Source organism: Bos mutus, chromosome X (assembly GCF_027580195.1).
Source record: "Bos mutus isolate GX-2022 chromosome X, NWIPB_WYAK_1.1, whole genome shotgun sequence".
NCBI lineage: Eukaryota > Metazoa > Chordata > Mammalia > Artiodactyla > Bovidae > Bos > Bos mutus.
Window position 1 is genome coordinate 49,870,874 of NC_091646.1, and position 21,228 is coordinate 49,892,101.

At 38.7% G+C, this 21,228-nt stretch overlaps 1 protein-coding gene across 1 annotated transcript in view; it reads right to left on the reverse strand.

Annotated features, from left to right (window-relative positions):
- CENPI (centromere protein I) overlaps positions 1-19,328 on the reverse strand; it is a 68,162-nt gene extending 48,834 nt beyond the window's left edge. The window contains exons 1-7 of the mRNA XM_005901017.3: positions 19,217-19,328; positions 17,248-17,480; positions 16,259-16,384; positions 11,453-11,571; positions 11,063-11,170; positions 858-906; positions 548-594 (exon numbers count right to left, since the gene is read on the reverse strand). Coding sequence (XP_005901079.1) covers positions 548-594; positions 858-906; positions 11,063-11,170; positions 11,453-11,571; positions 16,259-16,384; positions 17,248-17,467 — 669 coding nt within the window. The 5' untranslated portion in view covers positions 17,468-17,480; positions 19,217-19,328. The remainder of the gene's footprint in view (positions 1-547; positions 595-857; positions 907-11,062; positions 11,171-11,452; positions 11,572-16,258; positions 16,385-17,247; positions 17,481-19,216) is intronic.
- Positions 19,329-21,228: the final 1,900 nt, after the last annotated feature.

Genomic DNA, 21,228 nt, shown 5'->3' on the forward strand with positions numbered 1-21,228 from the left:
TCTATGTAGGTCATGCAGGCTTCAATAATTAGGCATAGGCACCACAACTTCCCTCAGTTTCATACCCAAAGCTTCTGTTACCTGGCAAGTATAGTGGAAATAACAAGGCAAGAGGGTTGTAAGGACAAGAGATAATGGTCAGGATATATACTGAAGTTTAAGCATCCAGAGAAGAATGCTTTCCTAGATCACAGCCACAGAATAAATAAGCTAGTCACTTTAACAAAATAGTCATTTTTTATTACTCCCTAACACTTAATTTCCAGCCATACCAACCCAATTCCATGAACAGTTGCTGCTATTTGATATCTACCTGGCTTTTGCTCATGCTGTTCCCTGCCATGAGTGCCTTTCTTTTCCTTCCTGGCCTAGTTAAATTCTACTCACCATCATCACTCCTCCCTTGACCCCAGTCTAATTCTGATTTTTATTTTGTTGACTCAGCTCCCCAGGCAATAAGTTTCTTGAAGATAATGATGCATTCAGTTTTACATCCCCAAAGCCTAGCTCCATACCTAGCACAGAGTACACTGGCTAGAGTACTTACCATTTTGGCCTGAAGATCAAGCAGTTTTCTCACACGAAATGGTTTGACTAGTGAAGGTAAAGAAAAGAAGTTTGTGGTTCAGAATAAAAAGAAACATTGTCCATGTAGCTTCTCCTTACAACACATTAAGACTATAATTACCCTGCTCAGTTAAGCCATTAAACAGATGCTCTCAGGTAAAAGTACTAAAAAGCAATTTCCCACAAAACCTTGCCATAGAACTAATGCTAATAATTAAAACTTTATAAAGGCCAATACAAATGCTAATTCCACAGAGTGAATGTAATACAATTGGAATGAAAATACTCACCATTCTCTTTTTTGGTAAGTAAATATAACAAATGGCAGACATAAGGGCACTGTCAAAATATAAAAATTAAAAGAAAAAAATGACAACATATCTTGAAGACAGCAACAATACATTTTCCTTAAATATCAATCCTACAATGATTAAGTAAAAAGGCTTCAGGACTTGATTGAACAATAGTTTTAATTAGCACGTCTTTATGCTATTTAGGGGCTTCCCGAGTGGCTCAGCTGGTAAAGAATCTGCCTGCAATGCGGGAAACCTGGGTTGGGAAGATCCCATGGAGAAGGGAAAAGCTACTCACTCCAGTATTCTGGCCTGGAGAATTCCACGGACTGTATAGTTCATGGGGTCACAAAGAGTTGGACATTACTGAGTGACTTTCACTTACTCACTTACATGATTTTTAAAGTTATTTTTGGAATACAACAATGCAGACAACTCGAAAACCACAAACAGATTCTTCTACCTAACAAAAATTTATGTATTCCTTCTAGTGCGTGTGTACATGCTAAGTTCCCTCAGTCATGTCTGACTCTTTGCGATCCTCTGGACTGTAGCCTGCCAGGCTCCTCTGTCCATGGGATTCTCCAGGCAAGAATACTGGAGTGGATTGCCAATTCCTTCTAGCAGTCCACAGCTATTTAGATACAAACTTAAAACTTTTATCCTGATTTCCCACTTAAAAGTATTTTCCCATGTTACTTGGTCTTCAAAATGATCATTTTAAATGATCTTAATATTCTAGTGAATATACCAGAATTTAATTAGCCATTTAGACTTCAGTCTGGCAAAATAGCACACACTCAATAAATTTGAACTTAAACTACTAAAGGATTGGTTCCTTATACCACATCATTTTGAGTGACCACTTGTTGAGGTTTTATTCTAGATTAGAGGTCAGCAAACTATAGTTCACTTATTTTTGTAAATCAAGTTTTACTGCAACACAACTGCACTAACTCATTTATGTATTGGCCATGGCTGCTTTCCTGCTACAACAGCAGAGCTGAGCAGTTGTGACACAAACTGAGTGGCCTGTAAAGCCTAAAATATTTACTTCCTTTTCTTTATAGGAAATTTGCTGTTACTTGTTCTAGAAGAAAACAGAGGAGAGTATCTTCATGACCAGAGAGTAGCAGTTCATTTTTCCCATTAAAAAAAGATAACCATAAAATAAAACATTAAAGAAAAACCCCAATAAATCAGAGTTCATGAAATTAAGAATATCTGTTTATCAGACAAGAAAACAATATTCTATTGGAGGGATGGGTAAACAACAACCTGTGGATCAAATTCAGCCCACTGCTGGTCACTATGAATAGTTTTATTGGAACACAGCCATTTGTTTTTGTTTGTAGCTGAGTTTGCACTGCACCAGCAGAATGAGTACTTGTGACAAAGACAGTATGACGCTCAAACCTAAATATTTACTACTTGGCCCTTCAAGAAAAACTTTGCCAGTACCTGCTTTAGAATATAGGAAATTGAAAAAGTAAATTATTAAAGGGGGTGACAGAGGATGAGATGACTGGATAGCATCACTGACTCAATGGACATGAGTTTGAGCAAACTCTGAGAGATAGTGAAGGACAGGGAAGCTTCGCACACTGCAGTCATTGGGATCACAAAGAGTCAGACACGACTTAGCGACTGAACAACAACAATAACAAATTATTAAATGGGACTGAAGAAGCAGCAAAACCCAAGATTTTTTTAAACAAAGTTATATTTTGGTAGTTATGACTCTATACTTTAAAGTACATAATTCCATATTGCCACTCCTCTACTTAGAAATGAGTTGATAAAGACTGAACATACTTATAAGAAGTATGAATTTAGATGTAGGATCTTCTTTTTAAGGGAAGAATACATATTATGACCAAGTTGCCATATTCTACACAAAATATAGTAACTTTCTGTAAAAAAAAAAAATTCAGTGCCTCACATCCTTAGGATATGAAGCATTGAAAGCTGAAGTGTTAGTCACTCAGTCATGTCCGACTCTTTGTGATCCTATGGACTGTAGCCAACCAGGCTCCTCTGTCCATGGGATTCTCCAGGCAAGAATACTGGAGTGGGTTGCCATTCCTTCTCCAGGGGATCTTCCCAACCCAGGGATCAAACCCAGACCTTCTGCATTGCAGACAGATTCTTTACTGCCTGAGCAACACAGGGAAAGCTGTGAACCATTAGCAATACATGTTGGGTATAAAATGAGTGCCAACCTAAGCTCCAGTATTCTATGTGACACTGTCCTTTAATCATAGCACCTAGAAAGGAAAAAATTCATGTGCATCTGAGACTTTACAATTGCTTTGCTGACAAACAGTTAGCCACCGCATCTCAGTCACTACAGAGTCAAGCGCCCATCAAGTTGTGACTTTTTATTTTTACTTTTTGGCTGCACCACATGACATATGGGATCCTAGTTCTTGATCAACGATTGAACCCACACACCCTGCAGTGGAGTCTTAACCAGTGGACCACCAGGGAAGTCCCAAGTTGTAACTTTTTTAAATGCTTTTTATAGTTAGGATCCTTATTTCTTCTGGGTGATACTTATACAAATGTGTTCAGTTTATAAAAATTGATTGAACTGATTGAGCCCACGTCTCTTTTGTCTCCTGCATTGGCAGGCAGGCTCTTTACCACTGGTCCCACCTGGGATACTTCAATAAATATTTTTAGGAGAAGAAGAAAGAAAAAAAAGGAAGCCCCCTTCTCACCTGCCATGCTGAGCAAGAAACTCTTTAGTCAGCATCATGAAAACTACTGAAGCATACTGAAATTATTTGACAAACATTTATGAATAGATCTTATTCATTCATTCATGAAAGAAGTATTTATTAAGCAGTAGATAAAACAGACAAAAAGACCTGCTCTTATGAAGTTTACAATACTAGATATTTTGGTTATAAAAGGTTCAGTCCCTGCCTGAAAGAACTCCTAAGTATGTATCCAAAAGAATTCTAAGCAGGGACTTGAACAGACACTTGGATGCCAATGTTCACTGCAACATTATTCATGTTAACCAAAAGGTAGAAACAATCCAAAAGTTCATCAACAGATAATGGTATATACATACAGGAGAATATCATTCAGTCATAAAAACAAAGTTCTGACATATGCTATAACATGAATGAACCTTGAAGACATGTTAAGTGAAAGAAGCCAGACACAAAAGAACAAATACTGGATTATTCAACTTATATAAGGTACCTAGAATAGGCAAAGCATTATGCTTTCAAGTAAAAAGTAAAGTAAGTTAGAAGAAGCCAGTCAAAAATGACCCCACACTGTATGATTCCATTTATGTGAAATGTCCATAATAGGCAAATCTCTAAAGACACAAAATATATTAGGAGTTGCTTGCATGCATTCATACAAAGTCGTTTCAGTCATGTTCAACTCTTTGCGACCCCATCGACGTAGCCCACCAGGCTCTTCTGACTATGGGGATTCTCCAGGCAAGAATACTGGAGTGGGTTGCATACCCTCCTTCAGGGATTCTTCCCAACCCAGGGATTGAACCTGCATCTCTTATGTCTCCTGCATTGACAGGCAGGTTCTTTACCACTAGTGCCACCTCAAAAGCCCTAGGAGTTGCTTAAGAACCTCTAAACAGAAAGACAGGGGTGATAGCTAAAATGTATGAGTTTTTTTTTTTTTAAGTGTAAGAAGGTCACAATAAAGCAAGCCACATGAATATGTTGGTTTCCCAAGGGGTATAAGATTTTTGAAGTGATAAAAATGGTCTACAATTGACTCTGCTCATGGTTGCACCTATCTATGAACATACTAAAACCCAGTAGATTTTACTTTGAGTGGACTGTATGGTATCTAAGTTATCTCACAAAGCTGCTTTTAAAAAGTATTTAGAGAGAAAAGAAACAACATATTACAATTAGACTGATTCAACAACAATGGAAAGGAGGTGCCAGTGGAATAATACTGTCAATGTCCTGAGAGAATTTAACTGTCACCCTAGTGTTCTACACACAGCAGAACCAAATTTCTTTTTTTTCTACATATACATATATCTGTTCTTTTAAAAATTCTTTTCCTGATTAGGCAGAACCAATTTTCAAGAACATGGGCATAGTAAAAACATTTTTAGGCAAAGACAGAGTTTACCATCAAAGATTCTACTCTCAAACTGGGGCGCTATGACAACCCAGAGCAGTGGAATGGGGTGGGAGGTTGGAAGAAGGCTCAAGAGGGAGGGGACATATGTATATCCATGATATATGTTGATGTATGGCAGAAATCAACACAATATTGTATTATTCTTCAATAAAAATTAAAAATAAAAAGATTCTACTGAAAGAATATTCTAGGGATTTCCCCAGTGGTCCAGAGGTTAAGACGCCGCACTTCCACTGCAGCGGGCACAGGTTTAATCCCCAGTTAGGAAAGTTCTATATGCTGGGTGGTGCAGCCATAAAAGGAAAAAAAAAAAACCTAAAGAAAATATTTTCAGAGGAAAATAATCTCAATTAAAGGTCTGAGATGTAAAAACAAATGATGAGCAAAGAAACTGGTAAATATGTGGGCAAATCTAAACAAATATTAATTGTGAAGAAAATAATAATGTCTACTACGTGTGTATGTGGAGGAGGATGGTGAAGAGTCGGAACTAAAATCAGATAATAGTGTATAATGTGGGAGGGATGTGATCAGAGTTAAAGCATTCTAGGGCCCTGTATCTTTCAAGATGAAGATAAAGATATTGGTTACCTCTAGACTTTAAGAAAAGCCTTAAAGATTTCAACTGAGAAAATTATAAAAAGTTATTAATTCATTAAAAACTAAACCCATTATATGATAAATGACATATTTTATGAAAAATAACTATATCTTCCAAACAAAAGAAAAATAGTAAGAAGGATGACTTTTTATATATTTTACATTTTATACTATATACGCATATTAAAATAGGTACAATAACAACACCACACACAGAATATGTAATTTCCAACCAAGAATGGGGGAACACCACAATCAATCCAAAATAAGAGGGATGAGGAAAAGAATCAGAAAAAAAGCAGATCATTTAGAAAGCTCAAAATAAGAGATCTCAGGGCTCCCCTGGTGGCTCAGTGGTAAAGAATCCACCTGCCAATACAGGAGTTCCACTCTTGATCTGGGAAGATTCCACATGCCATGGAGCAACTAAGCTCATGCACCACAACTGTTGAGCCTGTGCTCTAGAGCCTGGGAGCTGCAACTACTGAAGCCTGTGCACCCTAGAGTCTGTGCTGCGCAACAAGAGAAGCCCACATACCACAATTAGAGTAGCTCCTGTTCCCTGCAACTCTAGAAAAGACTGCAGCAATAAAGACCCAGCACAGCCCAAAATAATAAAATTAAAAAATAAGGTATTCCTACTTATTTCTACAATATCAATAATCACTACAAAGGTAAATAAACTAATTTTCCAGGCAAAAGTGAAAAATCATTAAACAGGATTTAAAAATAAAATCTGTGCTACACTAAGTTGCTTCAGTCATATCCAACTCTTTGCAACCCTACGAACTGTAGCCAGCCAGGCTCCTCTGTCCATTGGATTCTCCAGGCAAGAATGCTGGAGTGGGGAAGTGTCTAAGACATGAGGGCAAAGGAAGATTTTTCAAAAAACCAAAAGACAGAAATACACCAAGTAATGTTGTTGCTGTTCAGTCGGTAAGTCGTATCCAACTCTTTGTGACCCTATGGATTGCAGCACACCAGGCCTCCCTGTCCCTCATTATCTCCCAGAGTTTGCTCAAGTTCATGTCCATACCAAGCAATATACTAGCCAAAATAAAGCCTGAGTTGACAATACCCAAGTTCATGTCCATACCAAGCAATATACTAGCCAAAATAAAGCCTGAGTTGACAATGTCAATATCAAACAAAATGACTAAAACAAAAAGCATTTTAACAAAACGCTACTCATGATACAGGTTTGACTCAGCAGGACAATATGAAAACTATAATTGTGCCTTTACCTAATAATAGACTCAAAATATATAAAGCAAAATTTGACAACTTTTTAAGGAAAAACTGACAAGTCTGCCTTCTGAGTGGGAGATTTTCAACATATTTCACTTGGTAATTAACAGATGACCAGCAACAGGAACAACAAATCCATAGGATATGGAAAATTTCAATTCCAATAACCTTCATTCCCTTATTCTAGTCTTCAACAACTCACCCCACTGTCACTCTAAATCCTGTCATCACATTGAACCAGTCCCCCTCTGCAATCTTAAATTCCAATGCTACAACTTATATCATTCCAGTTTTTAATCCTAATACATGCCTTTAATGTCACCAAGGCAACCTGAAACTCAGCTGTTTGTGCTCCCAATCTGCTCTCTTTTGTCTTCACCTTCTCCCTTTTCTCTCTAGACTTCCTGATCCATTAGCTCAGTCACTCTCTTGCCTTCGTGTCCCACCCTGGAGGAACTACAACCCTTGACATTAGCAACATCACAAATTCGTGCTCCCTAAACTTAGAGTTGGACTGTGAAGAAAGCTAAGTGCCGAAGAATTGATGCTTTTGAACTGTGGTGTTGGAGAAGACTCTTGAGAGTCCCTTGGACTGCAAGGAGATCCAACCAGTCCATTCTAAAGATCAGTCCTGGGTGTTGATTGGAAGGACTCAGGCTAAAGCTTAAACTCCAATACTTTGGCCACCTCATGCGAAGAGTTGACTCACTGGAAAAGACTCTGATGCTGGGAGGGATTGGGGGCAGGAGGAGAAGGGGATGACAGAGGATGAGATGGCTGGATGGCATCACTGACTTGATGGACGTGAGTCTGAGTGAACTCCGGGAGTTGGTGATAGACAGGGAGGCCTGGCGTGCTGCGATTCATGGGGTCACAAAGAGTTGGACACGACTGAGCGACTGATCTGATCTGATCTGATATGAGGCTTATAGTTAACTTATGTGCTAAGTTGATTTGGTCATGTCCAACTCTTTGCAACCTATGGGCCATAGCCCACCAGGCTCTTCTGTCCATGGGATTCTTCAGGCAAGAATACTGGAGTGGGTGGCCATGCCCTCCTCCAGGGGATCTTCCAGACCCAGGCACTGAACCCGGATATCTTATGTTTCCTACATTGGCAGGCAGGTTCTTTACTACTAGTGCCATATGGGAAGACCAATAGTTAACTTACTTTTACTCATATTTGTACCTCCAATACTAGTTCAATGACTCTCACATTAGTAAATAAATGTTCATTGAGTGAATTTCTACAGGACGTAACCTCAAACTTTGTACATCTAAAGCCAAACATATTATGTTCCTTTTAAAACTACCTCCTTTTCCACAAATTTCCTTTTATGGTCAAAGGTACTATCATTTTGCATCATGCTGACTTACAAACCCTATCTTTATATCGTGACCTTTCCCTTAATCCAGTTTAGGTAGTAGATTATGTTAATTCTTCCTTTACAGTTTCCTTTAAGATTTGTCCCTTCAATTTTTCATACCCCTTAATCTCTGATAGTGATTCTCAGACTTTTTGGTGTCAAAACTCTTTACATTCTTAAAAATTAGAAGATCCCCAAAAGCTTTTGTTTATCTGGTTTATAGCTGTTGATATTCACCATATTAGAAATTAAAGTTAGGAAATTTTTTTAATGTTTAGTAACTCATTTAAAAAATAAACTCATTACATGCTAAACATAAATGAAATATTTTATGAAAAATAGCTATATTTTCCCAAAAAAAGGCTTAGTGTGACATAGTTTTACATTTCTACAATCTTTTATTTTTTTGAAAGAATATAATTATTTATTCTTAATATTTCTTATATTACATCAAGTCATTTCTACAATCTCTTTAATGTTTTTAACTTAATAGACAGATACTCTGCTTATGCATTAAATGTAACAATACATTGTTATGATTGAAGTACATGAAGAAAAGTTAGCCTCACACACATATGTAATTGGAAAAGAAGGAATATTTTAATAGCCTTTTCAAAAAAATTGTGGATATTAGTCTTTGATACTTCACCAAACTAATAAGTAGTAGTCTCTTAGGAAATAGCTGCAATGTGGATTCTGAAATCTTATCAATGAACTCTTTGTACTCTATTCCATTAAAATTCATTGATATATCTTACACTTTGGATGGCTTTTACCCATACATAATTTCAAACGAGATCATTTGGAAATTAGTTATACCTATCTCCCAAATGTTGACATATTTCATTATATAATTATTAATATAATTATAATATAATTACAATCATTATATAAAACTAAAAATCACAGTCATTAATATTCTCATTCTCATCAGCAAAGTCTTTTAAGTATTGGGAAGCTGTCAAGTTCACAATGACAAATACAAATTTTTCAAACTTGTCATTTTTGCTTAAAAGCTCAAATTTTACCATTTGCAACAAATAGTGCCAGTTGTTTTCTATGAAATGACCAGCTCACTTTGTTCATTTTCAAGAAAACATCTGCCAAATACCAAGTCTGAATAACCATAGTTTATATGTCAGTCATTCTTTGAAGTAAAAATGGTATTCCATGGAAAAAAGCAGCTAGTTTGGCTCACAATTCAATCACACAAAGTTCCTTTCCTCATGACAACTGTTGTGCTTTAATATGCAGAAAGGATTTATTTATACTTCCCATTTCATCATACAGAATATTAAAGATATGTCTCACAGGTTGAAGTTTAATATAATTAGTGAATTAATCTTTATTGCTTCATTTGGGGCATTATTAAGTAAAACTTGCATTTTTGTTTTTTACTACAGTAAAGAACACAACAAACCCTACTATAGTGCAGACTCACTGCCCTGAGTGTGTCAGCAGTTTTATCCATCATCAGTGCAAATGTCAACACAGTGAAAATAGCTACCAACATCTTGATATAACTATAAAGATAATTTTAACCTCTGAGACCTCCTGAAAGTTTCTCAGGAAGCATCAAAGGATCCACAGAGCATATTCGAGAATTGCTAGTTTAGGATATCATCATCATGTCAGTCTCCTAACTAGTCTTCCTGATTCTAGCTTCCATCCTAATTCATAATGTTTGGCATTATTAGATACAACTTCCTACAATGTTGCTTTCAACATGTTCTGTCCCAAGTTTTTCAGTGATTTCCCCACTGGATAAAGTTCAAATTTCTTACCATCATATTTAAAGACCACTACAATTTTTCCTCACCCAATCTTTTCAGCCTTACCACCCACCACTGCCCGACATCAACTGTAATTAAGTCAGTCTGATCTATTTAAGGTTTCCTAAAACACAATTTACAACTTTTGCTTGAAATATTCCTGTCATATCAAACCTCAAATCTCAAATCCTACTCCACCTTCATGGCCCAGTTCAATGCCCACATACTTTATGATGCTTTTTCTAATCACTCTGGTTTACAGTGTTCTTTTCTTCCTGGAAGTATCACAGCAATTACTATCCTCACATTAACATACACTGTCTTTGATAATAGAACTTACGTGTTGTCATTTAACTTTATGTGCTTTTCTTAGTCTCTGAAATAGATTACAAACCCCTGGAATATAGAAACTCTCAGCTAATCTTTGAATCTTCTACACTGTCTCATATAATGCAACATAGTCAATTTTTGAAAATGAAATCAATAAATTAATTCCCTCCCTTCCCCAAAGCAAGAGAAGTTCTGTTAGATGAATGGTTCACACGGTCTGTGAACTACTGATGGTCCTTGAAAGACCTCCAGGTGGACAGTAGATTGATTTCTTAGTTATTAATGCTTTCAATGGGACTAATTATGCTATTTAATCAAAATCAGTCCACTGGCATCTCATGAAAAGTAATCCTCTCCTTCTCATTAATTCTGATGAGGTTTTCACAGTGTTAATCAAGAAACTGTAGAATAAGTGACCCAAAGGACCCTGTTGAAGTGGTTTAAAAGGGAAAAGATGGCAATCATTGCTCTAAATCAGCAAAGAGACTCCAATGTGAACTCAATTCTATCTGTAACAATTATTTCCTTAAAAGAAGATAAAAAGCAAATGTGGGGAAAATTTCATTTGTTAATCTGAGAGACGGGTATAATGGTGTTCGTTATGCTACTCATTACACTTTCCTGTTTCATACATTTTAAAATAAGTAAGGAAAGTTGTTTGGCACTTTGAAGCACATATGGTGCATCGATATACAAGCACGTACCATGGATCAATGCATAATGCTGTTCAATTTTTACTTACCAGTGCATCATCTTGCAATGAAGCAAAAAAGAAGCCATAGAGCAAGTTAATTTGCTCCTTGTGATCAATGAAGTCAAACATTGCAACCAGCCAACGATAAAAAAGCACCTATTGAGAAACAAAATGCTTATCTTTAGAGAAATAGAACTGGCACAATAGAGCTTAATTACCCCCCTCAGGACTGTTTTAGAAGCCTCTAGCACAAAGGATAATAGATTTTATTTCTCAGTAAAAATTTATATTTGAACAGAGTTCTTACATCAAGCTATATTGTTCCAAAACTACAAGCTTTGCACAAAAGGCCACTGCCATTACCTCATAAGTGGCTCTTCCTTGCCAGCCCTTAAGTGGCTCTGAAGGACTTATCATCAAAGTGTTTAAAAATATTACCTTGGTGCTACCAGAACACTTGCCAGCACAAAGCCAGGAGACTGCCTTAACCACGGAATCTTCTGATATTAGAGTTGCTGGAATCATACACTTGAATATCCGAGTGTTTACAGCACTCCCTAGAAAGTAGACAAAGTCCAAATTAAACTACATTTTAGGGTCTTGATTGTCCCTTCACTGTAATTAACTCTTGGTCCTAAAACTTTCACTTTACGTTGAAGGCAATAAAGTAATATTCAATAACTCTTATGGCGAAGGCAATGGCAACCCACTCCGGTACTCTTGCCTGGAAAATTCCGTGGATGGAGGAGCCTGGTGGGCTACAGTCCATGGGGTTGCTAAGAGTCGGACACGACTGAGCTACTTCACTTTCACTTTTCACTTTCATGCATTGGAGAAGGAAATGGCAACCCACTCCAGTATTCTTGCCTGAAGAATCCCAGGGAAGGGGGAGCCTGGGGGGCTGCCATCTATGGGGTCACACAGAGTCGGACACGACTGAAGAGACTTAGAAGCAGCAGCAGCAGCAATAACTCTTATCATCATTACAAAGCATAGTTTGAAACAAAAATGTACCTTTAACTTCTAATATAAACTATAAAGCAAATTCTTTGGCTCTAATATTTCTATCTAACAATGGAAGATGAATACAGGATCTCTTCTTGGAAGGATGAAAATGTTTGGACATTAGATAGTAGTGATAATTGCCCAATTCTATGTGCTGTGCTTAGTTACTTAGTCATGTCCGACTCTTTGCAACTCCATGGACTATACAGTCCATGGAATTCTCCAGGCCAGAATACTGGAGTGAGTAGCCATTCCCTTTTCCAGGGGATCTTCTCAACCCAGGGATCAAACCCAGGTCTCCCACATTGCAGGTAGATTCTTTACCTTCTGAGCCACCAGGGAAACCCAAGAATACTGGAGTGGGTAGCTTATCCCATCTCCAGGGGATCTTGCTGACCCAGGAATTGAACCAGGGTCTCCTGGATTGCAGATGGACTGCATTGTAGGCAGACCCGGGAAGCCCACCCAACTCCATGGATATGCTTTAAAAAAAAAAAAAAAGAACAAAACCAACCCCATATGCTTCCAAAGGGTGAATGTTATGGTATGTGAATTACATCTCAAAAATAGTGTTTTACTCCTAGGAAAATTTCAAGGACTTTTTAAAATGGCATAATAGATTCTGATTTATTTAAATCTCCTGTAAGACATCTTACATCAGCTGCTACATTTAAGAATAGATAGATTCATTTGTATTCTCCATCCACGCCCCCAAAATGGAAAGGATACCAGAATGAAACAACTACCCTATTAGCTGGTAGTATTGTCATTCTATATTGGTCCAGTCTTTCCATCATTCTCTGGCTTCCATGCTATTCTCCCATCTGCTAATAGAAGTGATGTGACCAGTAGCTTTGTCTTAATATACACCCTATATCAGCTTCTGCTTATTAAGGCTTCAATAATTTTATATATACATACATTATCAATTTTTATATTTAAACATTGTTTTATTTGCGTTATACTGTGGTGATCAGAACCATTCACTGAAAAACTAGTGTTCTCAACTTCTCATACAAGTAGAAGCCACAACTGTATCTTGGATACATGTGTTTTTAACCAATGTTTTAAAGGCATTACAGTGTGGTAATCACATCCATTCAGTATAACACTGTTCTCAATTTCTCCCGAGAGTAGCATTCTTAGAAATATACAGGTCTTTAAACACTGTCTTAAATGTACTATGGCATGGTGATCACATCCATTCACTAAGATAACACTGTTCTTAACTTCACCCATAAGTAGCATTCTCAGAAAAGTCTTATACATGTCTTTTATTTTCCTACAGGTGCAGACCTCTTGTTTTTTTTTCCTTAGTAAAAATTGTTTATATTTAAGATGCACAACATGATGATATGATATAATCAGCCCTCCATATCCTCAAGTTCCACATCTGTGAATTCAACTAAACACACAAAGTGTTCCTAAAAAATATTACATAAAGTTCCAAAAAGCAAAGCTTGAATTAGGCATACACAGGCAACTATTTACATTGCATTTACATTGTATTTACAGTTGTATCATTGGAAAAGACTGATGCTGGGAGGGATTGGGGGCAGGAGAAGGGGACGACAGAGGATGAGATGGCTGGATGGTATCACCGACTCGATGGACATGAGTTTGAGTGAACTCTGTGAGTTGGTGATGGACAGGGAGGCCTGGCGTGCTGCAGTTAATGGGGTCGCAAAGAGTCGGACACGACTGAGTGACTGAACTGAACTGAACATGTAAACACCTGGCAGATACTATATACCTATTATAGTAAAATGACTACTATAGTCAAGCTGATCAACATTTTATTTCCTTACATAGTTACCATTTTCTTCTCTGTGATAAGAGCACCTAAAGTCTATTCTCTTGCAAATTTCCAACATTCTATACAATATTACTAACTTTAGTCATCATGTTCTCTAGATTTACTTATCCCACATAACTACAACAATGTGTCTCATCAATTTCTACCCCATTATTTTGCGTTGAAAAAAGGAAGCAGTGATGGCAGGTAATGAATCATAAGAATAAAAATCTCTGCTTTCCACTCCGTGATTTCTTGTTTTTACCTCTCTTCTCCCCTATTCCCATCCCCCAATTCTTGTACAGTTTATAACAGTCTGACTACTAATACTCTATACATATACCAAATTCAAGGGGAGAATTCTATGTTGAATAGAATATTGACTCTATTCTTACTTCCCAGTAACTTTTTAATTACTAAAGAGTACAAAGTCCCTTTGTACCTAATTATGACATTTCTAGCAAATGCATTTCAACTTAGCAAAGGAGTTACATACAAAGATCTAATAGTGATGGGGGATATTATAGAAATAACAAAAAGGAGAAAAGCAATTAAGGAGGCTACCTTTAATATCTCCAAATTCCAGCTTAATAGAAAAATGAAATTAGACTAGAAAGCTAGAGATTATTTTACAAATTGTTATATACAAGTTTCAAAGCCTGAGGCATGCATTTTTAAAAACACATGCATTTGCTACAAGACCTAGCAAACATCACGAAAACCTAATCGTTTATTTCTGAGATATCATAAAAGAAAAGAGAAATTCCAAAGTAGAAAACATCTGTATATTCTATACATGTTTTAAGGGGAGAAGGAATAGATAGAATTGTCCTCGAGGGACACTAATTAGGTAAATATGAATTCATGGATATTTGTTAGAAGCAAACAATCTGAAACCACTTATAAGAAGACCAATTTTATTAGGTCAAATTTAACTTTCTAGGAAAACAGAGAGCACTAATCAGGTAAAAATAGAGAACTAAAATACCCAGAAGTCATATACTGAATTCAGCTAGTCATGCATTGTTTCTTTAAAATACACATACGTACCCTTGCAAATGGCAACCCACTCCAGTATTCTTGCCTGGAGAATCCCATGGACAAAGGAGCCTGGCAGGCTACAGACCATGGGGTCGCAAAGAGTCGGACACAACTGAGGGACTAACACACACCCTTGCAAACATGATAGGATATGCACAAAGGTACCCAATATGCAAAATGGTATATTAAGTATCCAATTTTGACAGTTGTCTTAAAGAAAAAAAGTAGAAAATCTGATAGCAGTGTGGTGCACTATAAACACTAGAAGGGGAATAAGGAGACCAGAGTTCCCTGGTTCTAGCTCTGAGATGAAGCAAGTCTCTTTAACCACTCTGGGCTTCAGTTGAAAATGAGAATGTTCAAGAGCTAAAATACTCTCTAAGTCTAAATTTGGATGAGGGTAGGTTAAAAGGTTCTTAAGTGAAAAGAATAATGGACAGATACTATTTCTTTCTAAGATTCCCCCCACCCCCATACAAATGAACTTAGAACAGAAAAGGAAGCATTTACTCCAAAGAAAAAGCATCTTAACAGTTAAAGCCACAGACAATGGAATGGAGACAATATCAACAGCGACTTATTGTCACTGATAAGTGAAACTAAAGGCAATAAAGAACACTGCTGCTGCTGCTAAGTTGCTTCAGTCGTGTCTGACTCTGTGTGACCCCATAGATGGCAGCCCACCAGGCTCCCCCGTCCCTGGGATTCTCCAGGCAAGAACACTGGAGTGGGTTGCCATTTCCTTCTCCAGTGCGTGAAAGTGAGAAGTGAAAGTGAAGTCGCTCAGTCGTGTCCGACTCTTCAAGACCCCGTGGACTGCAGCACACCAGGCTCCTCCATCCATGGGATTTTCCAGGCAAGAGTACTAGTGATCTCTTAATGTGCCTTCCAGCAACACTAACTATTATCTACCCTTCCTAACAGAAATACTAAAAATCGCTTCTAAGCATTTGGTAACAAGAATCCATTTTAAAAATAAAAATGTGATAACTAGCCATTTTCAGCATATGCACATAGCAACTTTTCGTTAAGGTAGTTTCAACATACTGAGTGAAAGTGAAAGTCGCTCAGTCGTGTCCGACTCTTTGCAACCCCATGGACTATGCAGTCCATGGAATTCTCTGGGCCAGAAAACTGGAGTGGGTAGCCTTTCCCTCCTCCAGGGGATCTTCCCAACCCAGGGATCAAACCCAGGTCTCCAGCATTGCGGGCAGATTCTTTACCAGCTGCGCCACAATCGAAGTTTGGACATAAGAAAGGTCCATTTGTATAATCTTATATTGGTTTTATGAAGAGAATAGGAAAAATATACAGTTCTTTAACTGCATCTGATTCCAATCAACAATGTAATTCAAATTCTGAAAGGCAAAACTAATGCTGAAAAATTTATCCCTGTGACATACCAAATTTGCCACTGAGTGCCACACTTAATAGAATGTCGATTCCTTCTGGAGCTAACCCATTCTTCCATGCCACATTTTCCACAGTTTTCAAGTGTTTCTCTTTATTCTGTGAAGTTTTAATGGGACCTGAAAGAGGAACAATAGTAAACAGTGAGGACTTTAAAACTCTCTCACTCCTCAGCCTCAACAGTTACAATTAGACTACTTCAAAGGAACAGCTTTATGTAAAAAAGAGTCTTTCTAAAAACCCTTCAAAGCCCTTACAACCCTAGAATATTTGACAGCAGGAAAACTGAGTCCTGCCCTGGTTTCTTTGTTCTAAACTAAATAAAGCGCCAAGACTAAGGTGTTTTCAATAACTAAGACAGTGGTTCACAAGCTTTCCTACACATTTGAATCACTTAGAGAGCTGTTGAAAAATTCCAATGCCCAAGTTGTGTCCCATACTAATAAAATCAGAAAATCTAAGAGTGGATGCCCGGTACCAGTGGTTTCTAAAGATTCTCGGGTAGGGGATTTCTCTGGTGGTCCAGTGGTTAAGAATCTGCTGTGCAATGCAGGGGACTCGGGCTCGATTCTCAGTCAGGAAACTAAGATCCCACATGCTGCAGAACTACTGAGACCTCGTGCCACAACTAGAGAGTCTGTGAAACGAAAGACCCCACATGACACAACAAAGACCCCGAGTACCTCCCGTGACAAAGCTGCATCCATGATGCGGTCAAATAAATCAATATTAAAAGAAAAAGATTCTGAGGTAATTTAATCCCAGTGTACAACAGTTTGAAAACCACTCTGCTGGAACCTTCTTTGTTGTTGTATCCCTAGTACCTAGCATACTGATATGTAGTTAAGTGCTCAATAAATGTCCATTAAATAAACAAAAATCATGAATGAGCAAAAATATGCTTTCCTTTAAAAATCCTTACCAAAAGAGTCTAGAAATTTTTCACAGGAACAGGCCTTACACAAGGAAAACAATCTCTTACCTTTCTCAAAGTATCTCAATGCTATCTGCAGAGCATTTTCTGCTTGATCATCAGCGCCTTCATAATCTTCCACAGTATTGTTCTGTCCACATTTTGAGATGCTCTTTGAGTCATTTAGGTCCTCTTTTACTCTCCAGGCCGAGAGTCTAGTCTGATAGCTACTACTATCCTGTGAAGTCCTCTTTCGTGCCCAAGAGTTAACTTTCTTTTGAGATGACATTACTGCACATGTTCTATACAAAAACAAGTGTCAAGGTGTCACTAACCAGCCAAACAGTCCCTCCCTTTTTACTCCAAAGACAGGGACCACACCTATCTGTACTCCCCACATTTAGTACAGAGTACCTAGCATACAAGTACACAATAAAAAACGACAGCAATCCAGGCAACAAAATCTATAGGTTAACCTTCTCAAAAAGCCCTTTGACTTAAAGAGTAACAGAGAGAAACAGCTCTCCAAGGTAACATTCACCAGCTGAATTGGCCCTGTGGGAGGGGGGAAAAAAGATGGTAAAAGTACAGGGAACATAACAAATTCTTCTAAAATGGCTATATCACATAAGTGAGTCTAATACTAATTCATCTCATGAACTCAATGTTACTTTCTCCACTCCTATTTCTCTCCACTTTGCCTTGATTTTGCTTTTAATCTTTAATGCTGCCTGCCTTGTCAGTGCAAAGTTTGATTGCCAAACTAAGGATTCTCAGAACAGAAACATGCCTCGCTAATTCACTTATTCAGTAAATAATTACTAAGCATCATCTATATGCCAAGCACAGTTCTACTTATCAGGGATAAAAAAAGTCAAGGCCTCTGCTATAGTGAAACTTACAGGGGGTGGGATGGGAAGGCACACGAGTCAATAAATAAGTAAATAACTAATAGTGAACATAATATACAGTGGTGTGATTAAAAAAAGGGGGGGTGAGGTGACAGTGACAAGCTACTGTGGAACAAGTGTTCAGAGAAAGCCTCTCTGACGTGACCTTTAAGCTAAATTCAAATGCCAGGAGGAACCAACTATGTTAAGATCTGGTCAAAGAGTATTTCATGGAGAGGAAAGAGCAAGACATACTAAGATCTTGAAGCAAGGTCTTTGTGTGTTAAAGAAACAGCAACACCACCAGTAAGAGGTGAGGATGAGTAGTGGCATGAAAGAGGTACAGAGTAGTGGGAGACAAAGTCAGAAAGGCAGACAGGGACTGCTACATTGGGGTTTGCCAACCAAAACAAGGAGTCTGGATTTTAAGTGTCATAGGCAACTAACTATAAGGGGAAGGGAAGAGTGTCAGAGAGGAAGTGATACCATCTGATTTATGTTTTAAGATCGTTTTAGCTGCAGCGCAGAGAACAGAATGTCAGGGGTCCAGGAGTGGAAACAGACAATTTAAAAAGTTTAGCAAAGGGCCAGAAGAGATGTGACTGTGGTCTGAACCTGGCCTAAAGTGTAAACAGTAAGAGAGACAGATGATTGCATTCGTGAAATGTTTTGGAAGGAGATTTATCAAAGCCGTAACAAAAGAATTGGATGTAGGGGAAAAGAGAGAAAGCCAGAATGACTTCTAAATTTGGGGCTGCAAATGGGAAAAACGAAAGGAATGGCCATAATGACACTCAACGCCACCTCCCTAGAACAGATAAGGCCGGAGCAGGAAGGAGAGCAATATGTGTGTCTAGACCACCAGGAAGTTCCAGGTTGCCAGTTGTTTCCTCGGGTCCTACGTAAAAAGGGCGGGCGACCAGCTTCTGGCCCCTTCTGATGGAACCTTCCCATCGCTCCCCAAGAACTCCCCTCTCACAGCCTGTGTCAACAGGGAGCAAACCTGGCCGCGACCACGGACCCACTGGGCAGATTCCTGGTTTAGGGGAAACCCGACACCTTGGAGGACTGCCTTGCTCAGAAATCAGGAGATTAATTCTCTTCGGTACCTGGGCTCCCATTTTGCTGTGTGTCTAAAAGTACCTCACCTCGTACACTCCGCGATCCCAAATCCTCCGGGTTCCACCTCTCGGATTCAAATAAACGGGCCCCACCCCGCGCATGCGCTTCCGCTGGGACGCGGGAGGCGGCGGGGCGGAGCCACGTGCTCTGCTGAAGCTTGATTGGTTGAGTCACAGCTCACTGGCGCGAGGCGGTGCGCGCGCTGACGCTGACGCAAACTCAATTCCTCAGAGCCGCGCGCCACACCCGCCAGGGCCCGGGGACGCGCAGCAAGTCGGCGGTTGCTGCTGAAATCAGCTGATTGGCTGACGTTCCCCTTGTTCTAATATTGTTCGCATTCGTCACTGTGCGTAAAACAAAACGATTAGTGTCTCGGTTCTTGAATTTAACAAGACCACTTATAGTGATCCTTTTGCTCAGGCTGATTCCAAATGTCGGGACTTTGTAGAAAAATATGAAACTGCAAACTTCTCAATAAAGGCTGTTCTCCCTTGCTGGGCAAGAGAATTAAGCTAAAGGGCCTGAGACCTCTGAAGCTGTCTCTAGGAGGTGAGAGGAAAGGACAGCTGAATCGGCCTTCTTTTTACCGAGAATGGGCGTGTATACCTTCGAGGGTTTGCTGGAAACGGCGTCTTGTACGTAGCTGGCCAATCAAAATGCAAAGGTTCCTAACTTTGAGGAATCGATGGACTTTACAGACACTGGCTAAAACAGCAACAAGGGCTTAGTCTGAGACCTGAGATTAGTCCCTGGCTTAATCTTCTTAGAGTGGGGAGTGGCGAGAAAAGATAAAAATTTAGTGACTCTCACAGATTTTTTTGAGGCCAAAAAACCCCCATAAACTGTAGGCAAAACTGTGGGAGGAAACTTTGCAATCTTAGGGAGAGATGAAGAATCAGATTATGTTGATGTATTTGGGAAAGACTACAGCAAAAATGTGGAAGTTGGACTGTGAAGAAAGCTGAGCGCCGAAGAATTGATGCTGTTGAACTGTGGTGTTGGAGAAGACTCCTGAGAGTCCCTTGGACTGCAAGTAGATCCAACCAGTCCATTCTAAAGGAGGTCAGTCCTGGGTGTTCTTTGGAAGGACTGATGCTAAAGCTGAAACTCCAATACTTTGGCCATCTCATGCGAAGAGTTGACTCATTGGGAAAGACTCTGATGCTGGGAGGGATTGGGGGCAGGAGGAGAAGGGGACGACAGAGAATAAGATGGCTGGATGGCATCACCAACTCGATGGATATGAGTTTGAGTGAACACGGGGAGTTGGTGATGGACAGGGAGGCCTGGCGTGCTGCAATTCATGGGGTCGCAAAGAGTCGGACACGACTGAGCAACTGAACTGAACAGCAAAAATGGTTATTTGACACATCTTACATGGTTTTCAAAGTACTTTCAAGAACTCGTGTTTAATCATGCATGAGAACGGACTTCAATATTTTCTATGATAGCTGCTCTTCCTTATCTAGTAAAACTGAAAAATTCTTGAGACACATTTTCATAATTTTAATCATTTCATAGACTCATATGTAAATTGGAAAGAATTTAAGCCTTCAATCACCTTGTTTTTGTAAATGAAATTGGGGCCCTGAGTGGTAAAATAATTTGCCTAATGTGACAAGTCTGTGGCACTGGAATTTGTGCAAGTTTGTGGGTACATATATAGTGAGACACGCTGGCTCATCTTTATTTATTCATCTGCAATTTTTTTTGTGTGAAATCATTCTTCAACCTTCCCTTGGCACCACCAAACCTGGGAATTGTATTGAGATCTTAATTTTGTGGCTTTCTGTTTCATGTGCTGACATCACAAAATTGTGAGTGAACCATTTAAATGAGATTAGAAAGTTTGTAACCTCACTAGTATATTATTGTGCTCCCCCTTGTCTTTATTTTCCTCCCACATCCACTCAAAAATAAAACAGCCTGAATCCCATGATATGACACTTTCTTTCTAGACTTTCATTATTTGTCCAGACTATTTCCTCCAAACTTCAAAAATGTTTATTTTGAAAGAATGAGAGAAATAAGACAGAGA